General features: G+C 41.9%; 1 protein-coding gene across 1 annotated transcript in view; it reads left to right on the top strand.

Moving 5' to 3' along the window:
• GNA12 (G protein subunit alpha 12) overlaps positions 1-23,434 on the top strand; it is a 36,330-nt gene extending 12,896 nt beyond the window's left edge. Inside the window, exons 3-4 of the mRNA XM_066560569.1 lie at positions 19,321-19,371; positions 20,361-23,434. Of these exons, the coding sequence (XP_066416666.1) occupies positions 19,321-19,371; positions 20,361-20,930 (621 nt within the window). The 3' untranslated portion in view covers positions 20,931-23,434. The remainder of the gene's footprint in view (positions 1-19,320; positions 19,372-20,360) is intronic.
• The last annotated feature ends 1,095 nt before the right edge of the window (positions 23,435-24,529 follow it).

Raw genomic sequence — 24,529 nt, 5'->3', positions numbered from 1 at the left:
CTACTCATCTGTCTCCACTAATAAGATGCCTGTTTGAGTCTTGTTGTTGCATGTCTTTGAAATCTGTCTCTGAAGTATCATGAGACTGCCAAATAGGTAAAGAACAAATGAAATGAAGTAAAGCTGTCGCAGGATGATGGGATAAACTTCACTTCCTTAGGCTAAAAATGAAACAATTTCCATGTTACAGCACTGGGGGTGGGGGGAAAGGATGTGCAGGGGGAGAGAGGATGGATTAATTGTTCTATTATTCCTAGCATCTGTAGACACAGGCTTTGCTGTTCTAAGCACTGTGGAATAAAAAGATGGCTCGTGCCACAGGGAACTTGAATTTGCCATGAAACAACTGCTAAGAGAATCCAGTATAGTAAGCAATAGTTGCATCAGCAGCCTGCTAAGATTGTTTATTTTTTTTCCCTGGGAAATGCTATGGTCAGGCATGGATTTTGTTTGTAGGGAGAGATTCAGATGGGGATCATGTGGGAGGCTCATTTCTGTACTGGTTAGTAATAAAAGTAGTATCAAACTGGGGGGAAGAAAGTCCTATTTGTTGAATAAATTGTGTTCCAAAAGTAGCAGGCCTACCTCTGCATTCCCTGGCTTAGAGGATTAAACAGGAAATAGCAAAAAAAAATAAAAAAGCCCCACAGAAACAAAGCAGAGAGGCATGCAAGGGATCATTTGAGAGGCTGTCATCTTCAACATTGTGCTGCAGTTCCAAGGTGCATCCTTTTGGATGCCACTGGTGTCACCTGGGCGGTGTCACTGGGGCACCTGGAACTGCTGCAGGCTCCAGGGCTGGTACCCTGTCAATACTGCAGCCACCTGTGTCACAAAAACTGTGTAACTCCATCCCAGTCCTGCATCTGTGGCACTGGCAGCATGAAAATCTGGGTGCTGTTATTTTATTGTGCAGGCTGCATCACCAGGGGATCAGGAAGTGCCTCACTTGTAACTAAATAAAAGCACTTGGCTGCATAAAAGGTTTATAAATGCTGCTTCTGGATTGAACAAATTATTAACACCTCAATACTTTGAACAAGTTTCCATATCTTGCTTCTAAGTTCAGCAGAAGTCTGATTCCCTCAATATATGGGAATAAGCAACTGTACAATCCTTTAAAAAAATTAAAACTACATAATGTTTTAAAGAAAGAGGTGGTTTAAGGAGATGCCTAATTTGTAATTGCATATCATATGTATAAACCCATACCTTCATTTAGTTTAAACCCTTGCTGGATATAGACTTGTGTAAATAAATAGAAGCCAGATATAGTGGACTCTGAGAAAATAAATCTTTTCTGAACTGATTTTAACTCAGGCTAAAGAAAACCTCTGCATCAGCACTCTCTTTCTTCCCTAGTATAAGCAAGTTATTAAATGGAATATGCTTGGTTTAAACTGAATTTATTATCTTTAAAATAGTTCCTAAATCATCACCAAAATGTTGCAGCTTTACATTACTGTGATCTTTCTGAATGTGCCTTGACACTGTTTGAAAAAATAACCCCACTCAGCACTGGCATTTTCTTCACCCTCCTCTTGCAGTCAACTGAACAACAGCTTTTTTTATAAATCATTGTTGTTATTTTGGCTTCAAAGGATTATTGGTCTGCTTGTGAATGTTCTGCTTCTCCAGGAAGCTGTGGGGCTGTTAAAAAGTAAAACACAGCAGTTGGTTGGTTGGTTGACTAGAGCTGGAAATTGCAGTGTGCAGGTGCCTTCCTATGGTCTGCAATGCCCAGCTCAGTGACTGACTCAGCAGTAACAAACTTGTTGAAAGAAAACAGCTCTGACCATAACCCTGTGCAATCTAAAAGCTGCTTCTCTGGCACCACAGAAGCTGCCTCTGGGCATTTGAGTGTTTTCTGCTTCATACTCAGTGCCTACAAGTGTTGGTTGTAAATCCCTGTCTGGGTCTTTGAGCATTTCAGAAGTGAGTGGGTGGATTCTACAATAGAAGGCTGCTTTTTTTTTTTTTTTTCTTTTTGCTTTTGTCTTCCCAGCCTCTCTTAAAGCAGACGAACCAATTTTGCTTTCTTTTTACAAACATCAGCCTCTCTCTCTTCCCCTACCCCAGCCAGTCCCCACCAACCCAAGTTCCTCTGTTCCTTGTATGGGAGCCAAGTAGTTTGGGGACAAAAGCTCCATTGTATGTTTGCTTCCATTGTCACGTCTGTCCTCGTTTTTTAACTACTGGAATAGGAATTCCTTTGTAATCAGAATGGGATTCTTCTCCCTTCTCCCCTGGCCTCATTATCCCCCCACCCATTTTCTGTCTGGGTGTTCAAAAGGAATATTTTGGTCACGGGGATGTTTGTTCCTTGGAGGGTGCCCGTGGTAGTTTGGGCAAGGGGCTGCAAATCCCCCAGTCCCAGCAGGAGGAGACAAATCCCACAGGGAATGTTCCTGGAGAGCAGGAAGCTGGGAGCTTCTGCAGTTTCAGCCTGATGGCAGCTGCTTGGGTGTATTTGGGAGTTTGGGTGCTTGTGTCTGCAGGCTCTTTTTCACCCAGTAGTGACATTTCCTTTTATGCTATAAACCATGGTGGCCAAGGCCAAGGTAGGAATTGCTTTGGTCATGTGGTTTCTGTTTTGGTCTGTGGTTTGGGGGTTTTTTGGTTTTTTCCATCCTCTCAGGTCTTTACTGTGAGAATGTGAGAAGCCATTCACTTCTCTTTAATGTGCCCAGAACAAAAAGTGACACAAGGTTAGATACTCTTTTGGCTTCTTGCAGCTTGGCGTGCTTGATGTCATTGTGGGTAAAGATGGGACAAATGGGGCTTGTCAGGGAAAAAAATTATATTTTTGTCACGAGCAGAACAGATGGATAATGATGAGCAGATCTGCCAAGGCCATCATGTGCCTTTATCAGTTCTTAGAGCAAAATTGACATTGTTGTTATAAAAAATATGTTCATGATCCATCACCAGAATATCAATTGAGATTGTTATCGATGTATTAATATTATTATTGATGTTCCCTGCAGTGTTAAAAGACTTTCTGGTGTTTTAATAGCTCTTTTTAAAAGAAAAAATAAATGTCAGCATTAATGGGAAGTTGTGGTTCCTGAGAGGGAAGTAAGTCTCTTGCAAATATAGACAAAAACCTTAGTACTGTGTCCATAGCTATTTTTAGCTGTGTGCACAGGGAATTGTATGGAACGCTTCCATTAATACTTCAAATACTGAGAGCCTCTGAAGCCTTGCTTGTGGGAAGACTCTGGAAAATGTTTTAAAGACCCTTTCTTTTATATTCATTCACCATTCTCTGGGTGAGAGTGAGGGGGAATTGGGGGATATTTGCAATAGCACATGGGTCACCCCTCTGAGAATTAACTGGGGGGTTTGCTGTTTTTCTTTTAAGCAGCCCCTGGAATTGGTTGAATTCTGCCTGCCAGGACAGCAGTGAGCTGGAGCACTGCAGAGGGAGCAGCCTCCTCCTTGGGGTAGCAGAGCTTTGTGCTGCCTCCTCCCCATGCAAGGAGCTGATGGCTTCAGAGCCTCACAGGCAGTCAGCTGTGTGCTCTGGCCAGTGTGCAGGGGAGGCACCAGTTATTCACACTAATTCTTGGTTCAGGGTAGACAAACTGTGGCTTCAATGTCTTTATTTTTGTACAGAAATGATGATGCAGTGATGTAATCAGCAGTTGGGCTGTACATCGGCCCCTGAGGCGCTGGGAGATTTTGTGGCAGCATTTGGCTGAAGCCAAGTGAATTGAGAGATGGGGCAGCAGAAAATTGACTTAATGTGAGAAGTAGGTGACTTTGAAGTGACACATTCAATGAAATCTACAGCAGTGGGCTGTATTTTGTCAGAGTTCTTCAGTGCACTTTACCTGCGATTTCCTGAATCCTGAAGCACAAAGTTTCCAACTGCTGATTTCTCTTTAAGATGCAATGGCAGAGCAGAGGCAGCCCCAAAAGCATGTTTGTAGGCAATTTGCTCTCTCAGCACATATGGCAGAGCCCTGAAATGCAGGGATGCTTGTGCCTGGCATTGCTGTAAATCACTTTGCACTTGAGGAAACACCGAGTGTCAAATCAAGCCCAGCTTATACAATTGGCTGGAACACAAAAATCAGCTCTTCTCTTTGCAAACTACTGTTTGAATATGAGCTTACACAAGAGACTCTCTGAATGTTGCCCATTCTGCAAGGATGATTTTTTTTTCCCAGAGCTGTGAAATTCTCATATTTCATCAGTGAAATCCATTGAGGCTTGACCAATGCTGGTGAGATGTACAAAGGCAATAACCACACTGTTCAAAGTGCCAGCCTGGGAAATCTTGTTACAATTTCATGCATGTAATTGGGACTAGGCAGCAACTCTGCCAAATTACTGTTGAACTCTGCATGGGTATTTCCTAGCTTGCAGAACTCCTGTGAAACTAAATTATTTCTGGGAAGTTACATGGTTTTTTTGTTTTCTTTTCTAGATCTGGATGGGACATACCACTCTAACCCACAAAATTTTTTACAAAACAAGGGATTGACAGTAAAGCTACAAAGCAGAAACTCATGTTTGCTGTTGCTGAGCCTTAATTTTTTGTATTTGCACACTCTTAGGGCTGAAAGCCAAGTGCATCTGTATCTAACAATATTATATACTTTCTTTCTTTTTGAAGCTAATGATGAAGCTGTGGATGGTAAATTGGCTTGTCTGAATCATAGCTAGTACATGTAAGGAATGATAATGCTGTATTTTTTTATATAAAACAAAATAATAGTTGATTATAATCTGGTTTTATGTTAGAATTCTGAAAGAGTGGCCTGATCTGAAACAAGATGTCATATTAACCCAAAAGATCACTGACTTGCAGACTTTAACAAAAGATCACTGACTTGCTCTGGACTCATATGGAAGGGAGAGTTATGAAGATGCTTCTTAGTTAAATATCTGAGCAAGGTTTTGAGCCAGTCTCACAGCAATTAAGTGCCAGAGATCCAGATTTAAGTTCTAGTTCTGTTTCAAATCCCAAGACCTCCAAAGTTTATGGTCAGGTTCTGGAGTCTGACTCATCTTTGTGCAGCAGGGGAAGTTAATTGCTTGTTTAAGTGTAATCCTGCAAAGCCTGGTGGCTGCTCTGCAGCAGGAAGGATTAGCAGCTGGAGTCCCTGGCTTCCAATCCTGTCTCTGTGACCAAACAGGAACATTTTTTTCAGAGCAAGGTCTTGAGTAAGAACCGTCAAACAGAAGTGGTATTTTGTTAAAGGAGTTAGTTAGTGAGCTATAGTTTAGGTTTTATTAAAAATTGAGAGATAGCAAAGCACAAGCAGCTGGAAACCTTCATGCAAAATACTGTGTGAGTACTGGCTAAGGCTGTAGAGTTTGCCAGTTTGCATCTGCAGTTCAATCTTTAGTCTTAAATTTGCAATATTCTAAAAATGAATGTTTAAATGAGATATGTTCATGGGCCTGCTGCCAGCAGAGAGCTCCTGGAGCAGTGCAGGCTCTGGCTGTGCCAGTCAGGGAGGGATTCAGCCTGAGCAGGAGGCAGAGTTGGAGATGTTGGCTGTCACCCACAGCAAGGAATGCTCCACTTGGTACCCTCAGCTTTGCTTTAAGTGCCATTGAACAAGAGGTGAGAAGAACTTGCATTTAAAGTAGGCTGGATTCCTGGGTTCACAACCATGTGGGGAATCACTGCAAATCATTTTGAATTCCTGCAAAATCTGCTCTTGCAAAACCTTTTCTCAGTGACGAGTGCTGTTCTCTGAGGCAAAAGCAACCTAAGAAAGCTGTGATGGGTAAAACAGTTATTAGCCATTCTTAAGTACTTTGTGATATTGGAGAGAAAGAAGAAGAAACCAGAAATGAATGGATGAATTATGATTTATTAAAAACGGTGCAAGTGGAGAAGTCTTGGAGAACAGCAGTTTGTGACTGTACCTACCTGAAACCTCAACCAAGCATTGAGTGTTAAATGTTGTGTGGGAAAATAGGAGGATTCTTGCCATGGATTTCTCCTGACCTTAGGTTATGACAAAGTGCAACAGCTGGGTGAAATGTGGCCTGCATGGAATGGGAGGATAAGATGGAAAGTAATGAGTAGATCATACATAATAAATAAGTGGATAACAAGAAATTGATATGCCTACCATATGGGAGCTGAGATGGATCTGAATAAAAAGAGCTGTGCTACTGGCTGTCCTGCTCTTCTGTGTAGTGAATTCCCAGCACTCAGCATTTTTTAATTTTTACATTATTTAAAGATCAAAAACTTTGGGCAAAATCACCTCCAAAGTCTGTAAGATGTGGAATTAATGCACTTCATTAATGCTCTGCTCTCTGTGGGTACCAAAAGGGTGAAATTCAGACTGAGTGTGGACCTACCTTTAATTTACAGATTCTTGAAGGCAGATTAAAAACTATGTAAGGCTTCCTGTAGGAGCTTTTTGCTGCTGGCCCTTGGAAGCCAATGCATACTGACTGTGTTTTTGGTGTGGTTAAGATAAATAAGAGAAACAACTTCATATTTGCAGCTGCCATGGTGAAAATTGATTGCAAGCATTTGCCTCTTGCCTAATGATTGCCATTTTTATGGTTGAAAGATTTTTTTTTCTTCTTATATGTATTTTACCAAGTACAAACATTTTTTTTGTCTGTACCTCTTAGCAATTGAGCCCCCTAGAGAACTGTCTGGGTGACCCAAAAGGTTTTTTACTCATCCTTACCTTTCTGTGTGCATATGGAAGTGGTTATTGTTTGCTGTCTCACCTTCAACAACAGCACTGAAACATTAAATCTAATGTTCTTAGGCTGGAAAAGTCCTTTTGGCTGCCAGCTCTTGAGAATAAATGCCACCTTGGTTCTGGAAAGAAGCTTTAATTTTATTATGCATAAAATAATTAGAAAAAATACTCTGTATGTTTGTCTTTGCAGAATTGTTGTTCTAAGCCCTAATTAGTGCTACTCTAAATCTTGCAGGACTGTATTGAATATGAGGATTTGTTCAGAGCAAGTACAGCTGTAATTAATCTTTGCATTCCCATCAAGAAATGCTGGCACATGCTGTGAGAAACAAGGAAGGAAACTTTCAGTTCAGGCTGTCTGAGCCAGTACCCAACTGCAGCTACAAACCACTGGAGTAATCTCTTTATCCCTTTCTAGTGTGCAGGAAAGGTCTGGGCAGAGACAAATCCAGCCCAGTGAGCAGCCTTTAGCTTTGATTATGTTGTTTAATTTCATACTTAGAAAGTTTCTAATGGACCTTAATCATTCAGGAGACTTTAAAATTGCAACTATTATCAGCTTAGAGATTCCCAGTGATGAAAATGTATTCCAGAAATCTGAGAAGTTGGGCACGTTTAAAGGTGAACCCTTTGAATGACAGAGGGAGTCTAATGAAGAGTTCCTTCTGAAATTTGATGGAAGCAGGAGAGAACTCACATATTCAGTAATGAGCATCTGCATAGGTTAAAGTCATGGTTAAAGTCACAAGGAAAACTTTTATTTGAGTTGCTACAAAAATACTTCATTATGCATAGACATATATGTTAATGTTTATCTGCCTGAAAACAAAGAATACTGTTTCTAGTGGAAGGGCTCCTCTTGTCAGACTGGTTTCATCCATTCAGTCTCAAAGATACAATGGAAAAGGAGACATTTATATTTTTGTTCCCATGATACACGAGTTCAAAGTTCTTGGTGTATGAAAGCTACATGCACTACTTGAAGATCAGCAAGGACTGGCTTAGCTGTGTGAAGGAAAAGAGAGAGCTCCTGCTACTTGCTGTGTGCTGTATTAGCAGTTTCCTGACCCTGTGGCTGGTTTCAGGAAACTGGGGGGGGAAACAGGCACTGCCCAAGAAGAGGTGGCTGGTTTTGTTAAGCCTGTCTCCCTGACATGGCTCTCTCTGCTCAGAGCAGCAGTGCTGACAGTGCACTTCAGAAAGTTCCAGTTTTACAAGTCAGCCTTTTGTACCTCATTTATATGTTCTTTGTAGTGATTCAGCTTGCTTTTGGTACCCATTCAGCTTTTTATTGGTACCAAACCTTGCACTTTTCACCTAGAACTGGGACAGCGAGCAAGGGGGTTTTCAGTGCCTTTAAAAATGTTCTAAAAGGTTCCCTTGAGAAAAAAACAGTAAGAGGTTAAGGCTTGGATTTTTCAAAGGGGCCACTGAATTTAATAGGATAATGGGTAATGAATGCTTTCAGGCTTTCCTGAAAATCCTAGTTCATTGTAAGCTATGTAGGATCAAGAACAAGTAACATGAACAGATGAACAAATAAGCAAATCATTAAAAACTAGGTCTGTTTTTATGAGAAAGTCTTATTGGCATATCTTCTGTATTTTTATACTTAGCAGATATTTGAATTTGTTCTTTACTTATCACAATGAGAGTGAATTATGTTTGATGAGCCCATGTTCCTGAAAAGATGGGACCTGACAGAAAGCTGAGGAGGAGATTGCAGGTAGGATGGTGAGGCAGCAGTAACCTGCTCAGGTGGTGATGTTGTACCCTTGCTACCTGTCCAAACCCTGACCTTTTTGCAATGACTTCTCAAAAAGATTGTAATGTCTTTAACCTGCTTTTCTTCTGGTTTTCCCCCTGCTCCTGCTGTCTCCCAAACAAGCCTGGTTTGCCTTAAAATCACTGAATGCAAACCACTCTTGGCTCCAGCTTACCTTGGGCTGTAGCTCTGGGCAGTGATGCCAGTGAGCAATGGGAAATGGTGATTTGGGGGATTCTGCTTTGCACTGAGCTCTTGGTTGTGCTGGGTGGGGTTTTTGGAAGCTGCTCTTGGAGAAGGGGCAGATGCAGCCTGGGGGTGACACACTGGGGAAGGAACAAGCCATGGCCATCACAAGTGGGCACAAATTGCCTTAACCTGGTGCTTGCCAAGGAGTGATGGCAGTGTCTTTATCTCACTGATTCTTCTCCCAAGCAATGGTTCCTTTCCTGAGGCCAAACTAAGACGCCTGTACCTCAAAGAGTTGTTTTTTCAGTGCTTGTGTTCTGAATTACTGGAGTATCTGAAGTGGTCACAGACTGTTCAAATCCAGGCTCTGTTCCACAGGTGTTGACTGTGGAAGAAGAAGAGGAGGTGAGCAGAGGGATGGAAGAAGCAGTGTTTGACTCTTGACTGCTGGGTTTATGTGCAGTGGTAGCTGTGCAACAGGGGAGGGTTTCATAGACAGATGACTTAAGATGCATCTGAATGTGATGCTGTTCCAGGAAATATCTCAGTGCTCCAAAGTGCTACAAACCAAGCAGCTGATAACAAACCCTGGTGGAGGGAGCAGAGCTGTTGAGTGCCCTTTCCAAAGGAGAAGGGTGAGGTTAGCTCAGTGTTTCACTTCTCCTTTCTCAGCTGCCCTGCTGGAAAAGCTTCTGTCACAAAGGCAGGAGGCAGCTTGGTCCCCACCTTCTCTAGTTTGCAGCTACACCTAAAGCAGCTCTGAGGAGTAAACCTGTTTGTCTCAATTATTGACTCAGGACTTGGAGGAGGGTAGGAAACTTCTTGGAAACATCATGCAAGATTTTCTGTTTGAGAAAGTGGAAAACATGTTGCTCTGAGAAGTAATTTATTGACACCTTTCAAATGTCTCCTCTATATACAACACAGATTCCTGCAGTCAGACTGAGGCAGACTTGTGCTTCACTTGGCTTTGCTCCTGAACAAACTGTTGCTGTTTGTCCTTAGAAGGTCTGCTCTCCACCCCACCCCCAAAGCTCTTAATTTGACTTGCTTTCCTTGGTACTCCCTTAATTCTACTTTGGAAAACTCGGTAGAATCTCAAACTGAAAAAGTACTCGTTTATTGATGGAACTCTTTCCCATTTAATTCCACCTCTGGATTCAAGGCTTTTGATCCATGTGGTTTCAGTCTGGTCAGAGTACAGCAGTGAATCAGTCGTGGTGTTGGATGTGGGCAGGAGACAAAAGAACACCTACTGTATTCTCCTTTTCTGTCCTTTCTTCCAGGCCAGCACATGCATTCCTGCTTGCAGGGAGTTCAGCTGGCCATCCACGTGGCTGGACTGCTGCCCTCTCTCCAGTTCAGTAGGATGTGACCGAGGCTTTAATTAGGATTTTTTTAATAGGCTAGTCTGCTCAACAGCTTGGAAAAGTTTGTTAAACTCACTTCATTTTCCACTGTGGCTTGATTAATTTCTGTGTGTAGCTGAGGCCTTCAGGATAGAAGCTGTCACCTATTTCTAATCACAGATTTAATCTTTAGATTTGTTTTCAGACCTGAAAGAGAACAAATTCTGAAGTTATGTTGAAAGTAGTCCAGGTTGCATGAAATCTTCATAGTGAAGTATCAATAGGGTGAAAATTTAAGTGCAGATTTGAATAATTCCTCCTCCTCATGCCAAAACAGATGTCAAAGGGGGAGAATATTTCGAATAGCTGATATGTTTTGATGTGAATAGATAAAAAGCCTTGCAAGGTAATGCAGGATGAGAATTCCCACTGATGGGAAAGGCACTGGGGGGGCAGACAGGGTAACAACAGTCAGAACCTGCACCTCAGGGCTGGTTAGTTCTAAGTCTCTTAGAATTAACAAATACCAAACTTTTATTGAAAAAGGAGGTTTTTGTTTCTGGGTTTTGAGAATCAGCTGTGAAGCTGCTTTGAGGAGTCCCTGAGACCTGCAAGCCTTGTGCTGTCTGTGGTTGAGCCTGCCAAGCACTGAGGTAATGGGCATGGGGCACAACTTCAGAGTAATGTAAGCAAGGTGGAATTTAATTTCTTTCTGCACTCTATTCTCTACACACTTGATTTTATAGGAATCTAACTGTTAAATAGCACACTTGAGTGCAGCTAAGACTTAGGTTTTAGGTAAAACTCAGCTAAAATGCAACCTTTCTTTCAGATTCTGAGCAGCTTTCTGAGTTTTGCAAGGCCATCATTTTATTCTGCCCATCTAAAAACATCTCAGTTGTATACATACAGACAAAATGAGAAAATCTTGTTTAGAACAAAATTTAAAAAAATATGAGGGATGAATGGCACTTTGCAATCCTTATGGTCACCATTTAACAACAGACAAATGTCACCATGACATGTCTGAGCTGATATTCCCCAGAAAGTGGAGCATTAGGACACTGCAGCAAATCTTTGGTGTGGAAGTGGAGCAGGAAGCATCGTTCTGCAAGATACTCAAGGTTATGCCTCTTGTAAGTGCATCCAAGTTGCTGAGCTTTCCAGCTGGCCACCTGCCATGGAAAAGTCCAAGCTCAACATTCTCTCATGGCTGGTGTTAGCTGCTTTTTCAGCCCACAAGATCTAAGATATTTATTTCCCATCCCTTGATCTGATAAGATTTGAAAGGGAAACTCGCTGGTAAACTTGTGATTTAGTCTTGATCAGATAGTCAGTACTGCTGACTAGATTAATTCAGGAGGTGCCTTTTTTTTTTGTCACTGTCTGTTCTAGTACTGCAGATGTCTCCTGTAAACAAAGCAAGTTTCAGGTTTGCATTCTGACCTGCTGGGAGCAAGGAATAACGGGATTGTGCATCATTCCAGGGGATGCAGAAACATCCAGCTGCTTCTAAATTCTGCCCTGTTGGTTGAAAATGCCCATTTCTCCATTGCAGCTGCTCACTGAGAATAAATGGGATAATTTGCTGGTGATGGGCCAGAATCTTGGCTCCATCCCTCCTTGTGCAGCTCAGGACTTTGTTCTAGCAGTGCTGGCTCAGTTGCTTTTGGGGTGCTGCTGATCTGGCTGTGCCTGGAACGAGGAGCTGAGCCTGGCGTGCGCTCGCTCGGCTCCGCGAGAACCTCCGGAGAGGAGATGAAAGGGCTCTGGCAGCACTTGCAGACAATGAATTCCCTTGGACAGTTGGCAGGGAAACAGGAAGGAATCCTTCCATGGGATGCTTAGGAGTAGGTCTGGCAGCCACTCGTGCCAGCTCTGAGCCGGGCTCACTGCTGATGTTGGATGCAGTTGTTGGGCTATTTTAGTTGTTTAAACATAGCTGTGATTCTTCCACATGAATTTGGTCCCTTGCATCCACTCCTCAACTCTTGCTAGCTGCTGGTCAGTGAAGGGTAGGACATGCTGAATCCCTGATGTGCAGGTCTGTCTGGTTAAGGATTTTTCTAGATTTATTTTTTTGGGAAGCTAACATTTAACATATTTATGTTACACTTTGTGTTTTGTTTGTGGCCAGTACTGTTTTCTCTGCTGTTTGCACCTGTTTTTCTTCCAGCCACTGCAAATCTGTGAAGCAGAAACAGCAGTGATTAAGACAGTAAGTATGAGTAAAATCAAAATTACAGGGATTTTTTGTTAATATTTCTTGAAACTTTTAGTGTAGGATGGAGCCTGCCTTAGTCTATTACAGAAAATTCCTTTCTTCCTGGAGGCACTGCTGCTGGTGTGCATATTTGAGACAAATGGACAGAATTGTTAACCTAGTCCAAGAGTAATTTATCTCATCTACATCCTGTTGATGTAGAAATACCTAGAATTTCAGGAAAAAATGTAACTCTAGTTTTCCCTTGCAGCACTTGGGAGAAAGAATTGCTGTGTTAGATTGCTGGAAAAAGCTAACACATGTTAAGAGTTGCCCTTCGGCAAAGAGCCCTGCTCCTGTATGAGTGTTTCTTAGCTGCAAGGCTGGAATTTCAGTCACAGGATTCCACAAATCTTAGTACTGATGTGGAAGCTCTGATTAACCTCAAGTTTTTCTGGAGACTTAAATAAATATTTATCACCTATTATTTTCCATATGCTGCAAAGCACAGTTAGGCCATGTGTCATGGAGGATGAGTTGATATAAACCCACCCTGTCATGTCCCAACAAATTTTTCCATTGCCTGTTTGGACTGAGATGACAAATAATGAATTTTTTAAATATTTTCAGACCTTAACATCTGATACCTACAGTGTGTGAACAGGCAGGAGAAAGGAGAGGTAATTTTTAGAAGTTTGGAACCATATGGTACTTTTTTTGTAGTTGGCATGTTTGTAGGGTCCAGATAGCAGCAACTTGGATAAGCACTGGAGTTGCTGGATGGGAGCCAGGAGCTCAGTCTGTAGTTAAGGAGGAAGTTAAATAACACTGGGGAGATTTGATAGCTGGAATTCTGTACAGCTTAAATAAGGAGAAATGGTTGGTCTCTGCACTGGAGCTGGTGATTGAATGAAAAATTAATGTTTGTCTTGTGTCAATAAATTTCGATGCCCAGACAGGATGTAGAATATCTGTAGAACAGAATTGCAGTGTCCAATGGGCATCAGCATTTCAGGGCAATTTGGGTTACTTCAGCATCCTCTGGGGGAATTCTTAACAAGCACAGACTTGCTCACCTCCTTGGAAAATAATACTGAATTCATCAGCTGTCAGAGAGGAGAGAACACATTTCTGGCCGCAGTAAATCCATGCCCTGTTAGCAGTGAGGCTGAATAGAAGTGCAGATTTAGCAGTAATCTCTTGAAGGAGCCCAAGGGCTTGGGGAGGGGGAGTTGTTTGTTTGCAGCTGTCCCTCAGGAGAGTTTTAGCCCTTGGGCAGAAGCAGGGTGCAGAGCCTGAGCCCCTTCACTTCCAAAGGATTTGTGTGTTGTGGTGGCAGGGTGTCATCCTGCTGCTTGTGTCCAGTGCCTCTCACTGAGGAAATCATTTTCTCTATCACTTTTAGATGGTGAGGTTTTGGTTCTAATTTCAGTACCCAAAAACTTGGCTGATCTAACTCCTGAACATTTTAAAGTACTGGGCTCCTGGTTATTTTGTAACCTTGCTTCTCCCTCGGGCCTCTTGCTTTTCTAAAACATCTGAAGTGGTGACATTCAGACCCCTTACAGTCAAGAGGTGATTGACATCCCAGGAAACCTGGAAAAGGGGAGATCTCAGTGTTTGCAAACAAAGATTTTGCTTACAAGTTTGCTTTTTGTCCGTAGATGTCTCAAGCAGCCATCATGGAGTAGTTCCTTAAATAAAGGCCAGCTTTGGATGAAATTCTGTCAATGCTTTCAGTCCATCCCATTTATGGATCCAAGGTCTCAGAGCTGGGAGATTCCCAAACATCTTCCTAGGGTCTCCTGGATTCCCTCTGTGTTTCTCAGCCCTGCTGCTGAATGTTTCCCAGCTCCTGAGCAGAGGGTGGGTGCCCAACACTGGTGTTTTATCTGGATCAGTGTTTTATCTGGATCAGTGTTTTATCTGGATCAGTGTCCTCTCACCTTGCAGACTCTGCTGCAGTTTGTGGCAGTTATTTGCAGTGTCTGTTTCTCTGTAGTGTGGGAATTCTGTTAGATCTGTATTTTGTGTTTCTGTTTGATCTGTGTTAGATGCTTCCTTGAAGTACAACATTTCCTTCCTCTGTGGTTTAATCCATCATCTGAAACAAGCTAAGACTGACAGGTCTACCTTAAATTGTGCACTCTAAATTTAGCAGCCAGAGACAGAATGATCAGGAAGGGCTAAATTAATATTATGTCAAAAAGGCCTTGGGACAAGGAAAGCAAAAAAGCCAATTTGGAACAGAGGGTCCCCTTTCAAGTCTTCTAGTTCAGAGCAGAATATAGAGGAACTGCTTTTCAGCAGGAAAAGTTTGAAATGAGCCAGTATTTTAGGGAGCTGGACAATGGGATGTGTCACTGTCCTTTATGATCTGACCAAGGCTCACTCTGAATAACTGAGGGTTACAGTGGCAGGTTGATAAATTCTGGCCTTCCAGAACATGTCTGCTGAGTTTCTGGGGGTCTTTTAAAGCTTTCTGTGCATTATTTTCATGCAGTAAACACTGCTTGGGAACTCTGCCCAAAATGAGGCTATCAATGGCAAAGGAAGTGATGCCAGATTAGTTATAATATTTCTGTGTGGAGATTTCCTATGTGCTCTGAACGTAGCCTGAAGGGACAGGGATGTTGAATTCAATCACTATTTTCATGGTGACTTATTTGGAGCTCATGTTAAGATGGCATTCACATTGCACAAAGTATGTAGATTAAAGATTCTTTTTTTTCATGGCTTTCGCCCCTTGAGAATGCTGTGGTCAAAATAATCTAGCATATAAAAAGAGTTTTAGAGGGCTATTTCAGGAAGCAGGAGTATATGTTTACATTTCAACTTTCCTCCCTTTCTCTTCCACCAGTCACTTTTTAAACAAATTGCACTATTTTCTCTGGCTTCACCAAACTTTATACTGCAGATAGGCCAGTTTAAAAGAATAACAATTTTTAAAAAAAAAATAATCCAATAGCGATACTGCATTGTGGGCTCATTTGAGGCCTTCTGTTTGTGTTTCTTGATTCCCCCAGTTCCCAGATGTCCAGTGACTCATCCTCCTGAACAATGGGAACAGCATCTCCCAGTCCTTCTCTTGGTCCCAGTGGCAGAAGTGTTACTCAGAGGGTCTGGACTGCAGAGGGAGGGGAGCTCAGAGTGGCAGAATGAGTCACCCCAGCTTTGTGGTCACTCCTGTGTGGGCAGCAAGGAGAGGAGCACCAATGGTCACTGCTGTACTCTGAGGCACTAAAAAAGGATCATCTGAGCTACATAAAATTCATAACTCAGAGGTCAGTGCTCCCTCCCCCACAGCTGTCCCGTAAAACACGGGCTGTGGGTGCAGGAGACACCACTGAAACCTCTTGATTTATTATCAGGAGGATGAAAATCCATAAAAATAGCCAACTGGCTTGTAACTTTCCAGTGTGAAATGTACTAATCGAGGACTAGTTAAAAATAAAATAAATAAGAAATGTCAGTGTGTGAATGCTTCACTGACAGACTGCTGGGACTGTGACAGAACAGGGCTTCCTATCTCGGTATCGTGCTGGTTGAAGTTAAATAGTCTTTCATATTTTAAAAGCATTATTCATGAATAATGTTAGAATATTTTTAAAGGAAATAGTGTACTGTTAGGACATTGCAAGATGTGAGTCTTTTTGAATCTGAAAGGCAGAAGCTCAACAACTTTCTATGAGCACCATTGATCTGAGGAAGTTTCTGGAGCTGCCACAGTTTTTCTTGCAACATCAGCCTGTAAAAGATCTGATCTGGATCTTTTTTGTTTGTTTTCTAAGTGAACACACCAAGATGTGATTATATTTAGGTAGTTACACTTTGTATAAATACACATAGAGGGTATAAATATACATATATTATAAATAACTTCAGCTTTCATTTCTACTTTGCAAGCATAGCTTGAAATAGATTGTGATGTTAAAATAAGCTTTCTTTTTCCCCAACAGAACCATTAAAATATTGAAATTGAAGTCATCAATCTGCATAAAGTTATTTTTAGTATCTGATGAATCAATTGCAAATATTTGCTGACACTTTTATAGGAAGTCATGGTCATGGACCTGAAATAACTGGCTGAGATCTGGAGGAGGAGAGCACTTGAACTGCTAAGCCAGCTTTGAATGGAGCTGAATGGCTGGATGAATATTGGGGAAACACTAAATATTTGCACTGAAAAAGCCAAACCAGCTTCTTTATGGCCAGTGTCATGAAGAGAAAAAATAATTCAACACAAAAGAGGCAGCTGATATTTATTTTGATAATTACTTGCTTTGAATGGAAAATCTACTTTGATTTAGAAACTGTGCGTGTATGTTTATGTACATACATTTATATACATAAGCATTTGTTTGTATGTGTGTGTAATACCCAAAGCATGAGACAGCTTTGCATAAATGATAATTTATTAGTGGAATTCAAAAATCCAGTGAAGTGCAGCTTGATATAAAACTCAGTGAATTTGACTTCTAGATGTAATTAATATTGCTGTCTGAATGACTAGGAAAAATGAATACAGAAAGGAATGTTCAGTTAGCATAATTGTTCTAATTAGAAACACTAACAGCAAACAGTTGTGAAACCTGGAGTTTCCATATTTTCCTCATTTAATACATTACATGTTACTCATCACATCAGTTAATGCCCAGTGCCTGTGAGTGCTGCTGCCTGGAGGAGCTGAATGTGCTTCCCAGAAGATCCCAGTTTGCTGTAAATCTGACTAAGATGTAGGACAAGGTTATTCCAGAAGCCCTTGGAGCAGGAACTGAGTTCACATTTCCCTAGGACTTAATAAAGAATCATTAATCAGGGAATCATTAAGGCAGGAGGTTTTGAGTGTGCGCACTGGCTTTGGGCTTATTACTCTGGCACGTTTTTGGTGGGTGTTTTTCCTCCCTTCATGTTTGTGTGCTTTCATGTTTTGAGGGTTTTTAAACTTCAAACTCTCTGGAGTTTGTTGAGGATTTGTTGTTTTGGCTGGAAACAGATATTTTGACTTAAGTACTGGATGCCTTTGGATTCTGTGTTAGAGGAGAATATTGAGATTCCTTCAGATCTGTCAGACCATGCATATGGTGCTCACCCCTGTTCCAGCCACCTGACTTACCCAGCTCTCCCAGTGCTTTGCCATTGCTGATTAAAATTTCCCTGAACAAATTACGTGGCTTAATTGCAACGTTAATAAGAGCTGGGTAAGAATCTAGAGAAGAATCTGCTTTCCTTAAATCACTGCAGAAATGAACGTGTATTTTTTCCATTAATCAGTTGATTTTCTTAGCTCCCTATCAATGTGCAGAATGTCAGAATGATGGATGCTGGGGTGGGAATTAGGGGAGGCAGATCCTGCCTGTGTGTCCCTGCATTTCACAGGCACATGGCTGTTCCTGCTCCAGCCTGGGAGGGGGGACAGACAGACAGACAGGCAGGGACTCTGAAGCAGCTGGGTGGAAAATTGGAAGAATGTCCATCAGAAATGGCCCCTTTGCAGTATTTTTGCACGTCTGAAGGAGCTGTTTGGGATGGAGCACCACAGATAGAGAAGGGGTTTTTTTGTAGCTTCAGTGATCTTTTCTTTCTGGGCTCTCCCATCTCCTGAATATGACTAATGCTGTACAGGAAGCCCTTTTCTCTTATTCATGCAGTCTGTGATATCTCTTCTGATCCACAGAGTGCCAAAAAATACAGGAAATTACTTTCACCTTATGAAAATTCATGATTGTAAGGAAGCTCTTAGAGCAATTGTTCTTTGGAAACTTCCCCTCTCCCCCACCCCACCCCCAAAAAAAGAAGTGGTTTTTATTCTGCCAGCAATCCATTGTAAATCTTTTGTTGATACTTGGTAGTCTTTTGCAAATCCATGTGTTCTCTCTCCTTTATGAAAAGACACTTCCAGTTTTAAATGTTAGAAAATAATAAGCTGCAGCTCCTTTTGTGTGTGCCTTATGCTGGGAGTGTGTACTTGTCCAACACTGAATCCTCTGATCTCCAGTCTGATTCCTCACAATGAGCTGTTGTGTTCATCTGTTCAGAGTTGTACTGGGGGCAGGAATTCTCTTCTGTCTCAGGGCTATGGTGTAGAGGAGGATGTATGGTTTAGGAGCTTTTATTGCAGCTGGAGTACTTGGAGGAAGTTCCATTCTGAGCTAGTGACTTGATGAGGGCACTTACTGTCATTTGGTCATGACTGACAGCCCTGCTTCATGATAAAGAATGGGTTTTCCTGCCTAAAATCACTAAAAGGCAGCAGGATTTTCCACTTTATCATTCTCATGGCATGGCTACAACTCCAAGACATATCCTGAACAATAAAGAAGATTTAGTGAATTACTTCTTCGTGAAAGGAAGCATTTGCTGGAGGGTTTTACTCCAGAGTAGTCTGCATATGTATGGAAACAATATTGTTATTTCTTTAAAAGTCTGTGCAGGGCTTCTGGTCCCCACTTAATGCAGAGAGGCCCTTGGTTTGGGTGGGACACCCAGGCAAGCTTGTTTGATAAAACACCAAGTCCTCTTACACAAGAGTAAATTTTCACACAAGAATGACTTCTCCCTGTACACGTTCCTATTTTCTTCTTGATAAAATTGCTAAAAGACTTTTTACAAGATGAGCAAGTCTATTATTAAAAGTCTTGAGCCCAGAAGGGGAGCTGTCTGTATAAGAGCAAGTCCTTGAAGTGCTCCTTTTTTCCTTTGTTTGTGACAAGCAAGTCTAGCTTAAGTCACCATTAATTGCGGGGGACTTAAATCTTCCACTTTTCTAGGATATGCTTTTGTTCACTGTTATGAATTTTAAACAAACTACACTGGTTTCTTGTAAATGTGTTTCATTTTTTACTCCCACTCAGTGTCAGTTAACTGCACTTATCTTACAAGGGGGAAAAAAACCAAATTCTTTTAAGTCAAAGAACTGACTTTGATAACACTACTCTTTTATTGTAGAGATTTACTGGATAGATCTGAACATTTGTGTAAATCTCTTCACAACTTTGATTTTTCCAGACCTGGTGATATTGCTTTGTTAGACCTCAGTTCATGTTGGGAAGAAGGCCTTGGTTCTGTTGGATTTGCTGCCCTAGACACAAGCTCAGTTGCCATATCTTTGCTTTTCCACAGGGTGAATCAGTGAAATACTTCCTGGATAACCTGGATCGGATCGGTCAGCTGGTAAGAAACCTTCTCCTTCTGAAGCACAGAGCTCCAAGGGACAAGGAGAGCCTGAGTGTGCTGTGATTAATGGGGTTTGCTTGGGGTTTTTCATTTGTTTATGAAATAATTACGCATTAAATTCAGTGTTCTTTCTGTAGGAACAGTAAACTGCAGCTTTCTGAAACTGGAGCTTAGCATTTGTTTAATCTTTTTTGACAGCCAACAAATGGAAGTTGTATTTGTGCACATATTTTATCAGCCCTTCTGTGCAGTCTCTGGATCTCATTCGCTTTTCCTGATGTTCTGAGGGCTGCTGCTACTTAAGGTAGCAGAATGAAACCTTAGCGAAATAAAAACCATTCCTAGCACTTGTAGGATTCAAACTCTGTAATGAAAACATCTGTCTGGACACTTGGAGGAGAAAGAAGAGAGATGATTTTCCTAAACAGTAGCAATGATAAGGTTCTGAAGAACAAATTTCTCTGCAGCAGTAGATCGGGGCACAGCCTGTGGTAGAATCTGTTGCTGTACTTGCTGGCCATAGAGTATGGACCTGGAAGAAAAGTTTCCACTAAAGCTTTCAAGATGGTCCTTGTAAGAGTAATGAACTGTGGAAAAGCTAGATTTAAAAAAAACCACCTTTTTGTGATGATTTGATCTGCTTTATTGAATGCTAACTAAGTGGCAGTAACACTCTAGATAAGAATTTCATGATGAAAAAATACACTTGAATCTTAAACCAAGAGGCTTGATGGATGAAAGTGTGAGGTAGTGAATTAGTCCTTTATTTTTGTTCTCATATGTCTCAGGATCCTCTGTAGCTGTTTACCAAAGTGTTGAGCTAAATGGTCAACAGAGCAGTGTTTTAAAGTTGAGTATTCATTCTTCATCTGATAATTTTTAAATTTAAAAGCAGCTCTTGGTGATTTTACCCATTCCTTCAGTATTCAGGCATTAGCCAGAATTTTTGAAGGACTTTTTTTGATACGTCTCTCCTTTCTTTGCAGAACTATTTCCCCAGCAAACAAGATATTTTGCTGGCCAGAAAAGCCACCAAGGGGATAGTAGAGCATGATTTCATCATTAAAAAAATTCCTTTCAAGATGGTGGATGTAGGGGGACAGAGATCTCAGCGTCAAAAATGGTTCCAGTGCTTTGATGGAATAACTTCAATTTTGTTCATGGTCTCCTCCAGCGAATACGACCAGGTCCTCATGGAAGACAGGCGCACAAACAGACTCGTGGAGTCCATGAATATCTTTGAGACAATAGTCAACAACAAGCTTTTCTTTAACGTTTCCATTATCCTATTCCTCAACAAGATGGACCTTCTCGTGGAGAAGGTCAAGACTGTCAGCATTAAGAAGTATTTCTCGGACTTCAAGGGCGACCCTCACCGCCTGGAGGACGTGCAGCGTTACCTGGTGCAGTGCTTCGACAGGAAGAGGCGGAACCGCAGCAAGCCCCTGTTCCACCACTTCACCACGGCCATCGACACGGAGAACATCCGCTTCGTGTTCCACGCCGTCAAGGACACCATCCTGCAGGAGAACCTCAAGGACATCATGCTGCAGTGAAGGAGAGCAGCCCCTGCTCTGTTGGAATTTCGCTGGAGGGTTCCATCGAAGTTTTTGATCCTTTCTTTACGGGCCTTGCGTGCGGCGCGGGGCCTGTGCGAATTCCTTGGCTCAGGAATGCTGTACACTAGCCAGTCCAAACAGAGGAGCTCTAGGCCGGAGGAGTCGTGTTGATGTTAGCTACTGAATCACTTGGACTAAAACACTACTGAAACCTGGCCCTGGTAGGTTCTGTACTGAGTTTGGAACGCTGAATGACACAACCACCGTCTGCCTTCTTGGAGAACAGAAATCTCTGACAAACCATGGATGGAAGACACGTTTCCGATGAACACGCTCATTTTTCCGACACTAATTGTACAAACTGCCTTTTTTTTTTTGTAGTTTGGAGGTGCTGAATCGATCAAACTAATCTAAACATGATGAGATTGGCAGCTGTATTGGAGAATGTTAATGGAGGTTCCATTCTTAACCCTTAGGAGTATAACCAGGTCTTGTGTGTGTGTTCAGCTTTGCCAGGGGTCTAGAATCCACCTCCCAAGGTGGATGCACAGCTCTTGTCTGAAGGTTTTGCATGAGTCTCCTGAGGGAGAAGTCTAAAACTGTGTAGGGAAACTCATGTTGGAGTAAATGGGATGGGGACTTGAGGCCTCGCTGATTCGGAGAAGGGTTTATTTTGCACTATGCTTGGAGGGTGTCACATCATGGAAAACTGATTTCCTTGGTGCAGCAGCCTGTGCTGGAGCACCCAGGCACGTATCTGCACAGTGGTTGCTCGAGGGAGATGTGTTCCATGGCCAGCTAGCACTGTCCTCACACCCACAGTGGGGGCAGCATTTGTGAAGGTTCAGTATCTCATGTGACAGGGCTTCATCTGAACTCAAAAGTTTGGAAGCTGATTAAACTCTTTAAGCAAAGGTTTTGGTAGCACAGCAGCTGCTTGATTAGTTCCCAACAGCTGACCTTGTAGGAAGACTGAACACCCTGGAGATCCCAGCTTTCCAGCTGCACTGATGGATTAGGACAGCAGGACCTTGCTGTAAAATTAGCCTTTAATCTGTGTCTTAATGGGATCTTCAGCATGTAGTGATGCACATGGAACTCAGAGCACTGCTGGGTTTGGAGTCACCCCTTTGGGCAGTGGTTTGGGTGTAAAATGGCAAGAGGCTGTGAACAATTTGGGTGTGAACTCCAAATTTCCTTGTGCTCTCAGTCTCTGCCAGGTGCCTTTTTTGTGTACAGACATTGAGTCTTTTCTATTGCAGTGGGGTACATGGACAAAGAAAGATATTGTAGTGCTATCCTTTAGGTAACTCAAACATAGTTTACTGTGCAATTTTTGTCATAGTTTTTATCCAAGGATAAACCTGAAGGGCTGTTTGTACCCATAAAAAGTCAGCATAAAAAGTCCCTGGAGTTCTTATCCCCTTTGAGCCTGTAATGGCATGTCAAAACAAGCAAAGTTTTACTTCAGCTGGTAATCCCATGGGAAATGTGGTCAAAGAAAAGTCCTGTTCCATTGTCCTTTCATGTTAATTTGGATAAAATCTGGAATCTTTCTTCCCCTCTGAAGCTTGCAGATGTTCATATCAGTATTTTTGTGTCGTTTCCTGATGTAGCAGCCTCCTGGCTTTCCTTGTGCAGGCTCCAGAGTGGAAAAGCTGTGGCTGTTTCAGTGCCTGTAACAGGCACAGAATCGACATAAGAAGCAACTGAGAAGTTGCAGGTGGGAAAACCTAACTTAAATTGCAGCAAACTTAAACAGGAATTAGCTTCCTTGCAACAAGTCTTATTTTGCCAGGACCAACTCTGTCTTTTAAATATTTATTAATTTTTAGTCTTGAAGGGGAAGAATGTTATGTAACTAATATTCAGATGGGGAAAAAAAATCTTCAGATTATTACATTTGAAAAGGAAAATGTTTCACCACAGCGTGATGCAAACAAGTTTACTCATCACATAAGGTTGGTTTCTCTGAGCCCATTTGTTTGGCTGAAGACTAAGGCTGCTTTCAAAGCTTTCAGAGGTTTTCTGAGTTCTTGGTGGTGGTTTTCACTTCACACAAGACACTGGGAAAGAGGAGGCAGTTGTGGGCTCACCTGACTTCTAGGTTGACTTGACTTTAGTTCTTAATTTGCTGTGAGCTTTATTCCTTCACTGAATTTTCCAGATGAGTTAATATTATGCCTGTTTTCTCAAATTAGTTAAACATTCCCTAACAACTGTATTTTTTCTCAAGAATTACCTCAGTTTGGTGTCTGAATCTACTGTAGTTTTACCTGGGAGGCATAGCATGGAATTTCTGTTCTGTTTTTCTCTTGACACTCATCCATGGTTTTGTATCCTTAGTCACCTTATGGATTTACCCTCAACAGAGCTAATGATGCAACTTATATTTTAAATAACTTAAAATCTGGAAAAGATTTTTTTCTGCACCTGGAAAAGAAACAGCATGAGAGATCTCACTCTGAGCTCTCAAGCTGCTTTTTTTTTTTTTTGTATGATATGGCAGTTTTGCACACTAAGTCAGTTATAGGGAACCAATTTGCCCACCTTGGGCCCATTATTGCCTTTTGTTTTAATTGATGAAATGGGCCTGAGTGTGGGGCTGCAGGTGAAAATCCATATTTTGCCTCTGTGGGCTCAGAGTTCTGTTTGGATAGTGATGGATCACACCAGGAACCCCAGGTCAGGAAACTCTCCTTGCAAAAGTCAAGCACTTCCAAGTTTGCAGAGGAGCTGGCTTGTGAGTAAAAAGGGCTTGGGGGTCTTTTTTAACTGTCAGCTTTCTCTGCAAAATACTCTTCATGCCACAGCTGAGGGGGCTTGGGTTTTTTTTCCAAGGAAAGTTGTAGCATAATAAAGCCAGAAAATCACGTTGTGGTAAATCAGTGAATTACTAAAGCAGAGCTTGGGTAGATGAGGTTGTTCACACTTCTAGGGACAGGCCTGGTGGGTTGCTTAGTCCTTTCACCAGAAACAAATAGAAAACTTTATTTTAAGTGACATCCTGGAGGACTTTGCAGGTAAACACAGCTGGAGAGAGCATCTTTTTTTGTTAGCTTTATAGGCTTATTGTTCATTTGGCTGGTCAGGAAATGGGTCACAGGCAGGATGATGATCAGATGGAGACCTTGAACAAGTACTTTTTGTTTTTTAAAGAAAAAAGCAGCTTTTTGCAGTCCCTCCTGACACCCGGGGTCAGTGACAGAATATTGCAGAGGGGTTGTCTCTCCTGAGGACAAAGAGAGGAAACCCTTGCAGCCTGTGCTTGGGGCAGAGACTTACATAAACCTGGAGCTGAAGTAGAAAAACTAAATGGGAGTCATTTTTCCAACAGTACTTTGTGTTTGTTGTCCTCAAAGCAAGTGTTGAGCTGATAGAGTGTGTCAGCACTGCAGGCTCTGAGCACTCCTGAGATGCATTGCAAGGTGACTCGGTGGAGCTCAAAAGGATGAGTGGTTTTCTGCAAGTGACATATTCAATAGGCACTTGTCACTTTGAAGGAAGGAAATAGTTCTTAATGTTGAAAATTACCTAATGGTGGTTATGGAATTGAAATTACTGGCCACTCAGTTTTACAACTCAAAGATGCTTTC

The sequence above is a fragment of the Molothrus aeneus genome, chromosome 16, assembly GCF_037042795.1.
Source record: "Molothrus aeneus isolate 106 chromosome 16, BPBGC_Maene_1.0, whole genome shotgun sequence".
Taxonomy (NCBI): Eukaryota; Metazoa; Chordata; class Aves; order Passeriformes; family Icteridae; genus Molothrus; species Molothrus aeneus.
The sequence above is the reverse complement of the archived record's forward strand: the minus strand, read 5'-3'. Positions and strand labels throughout refer to the sequence as shown.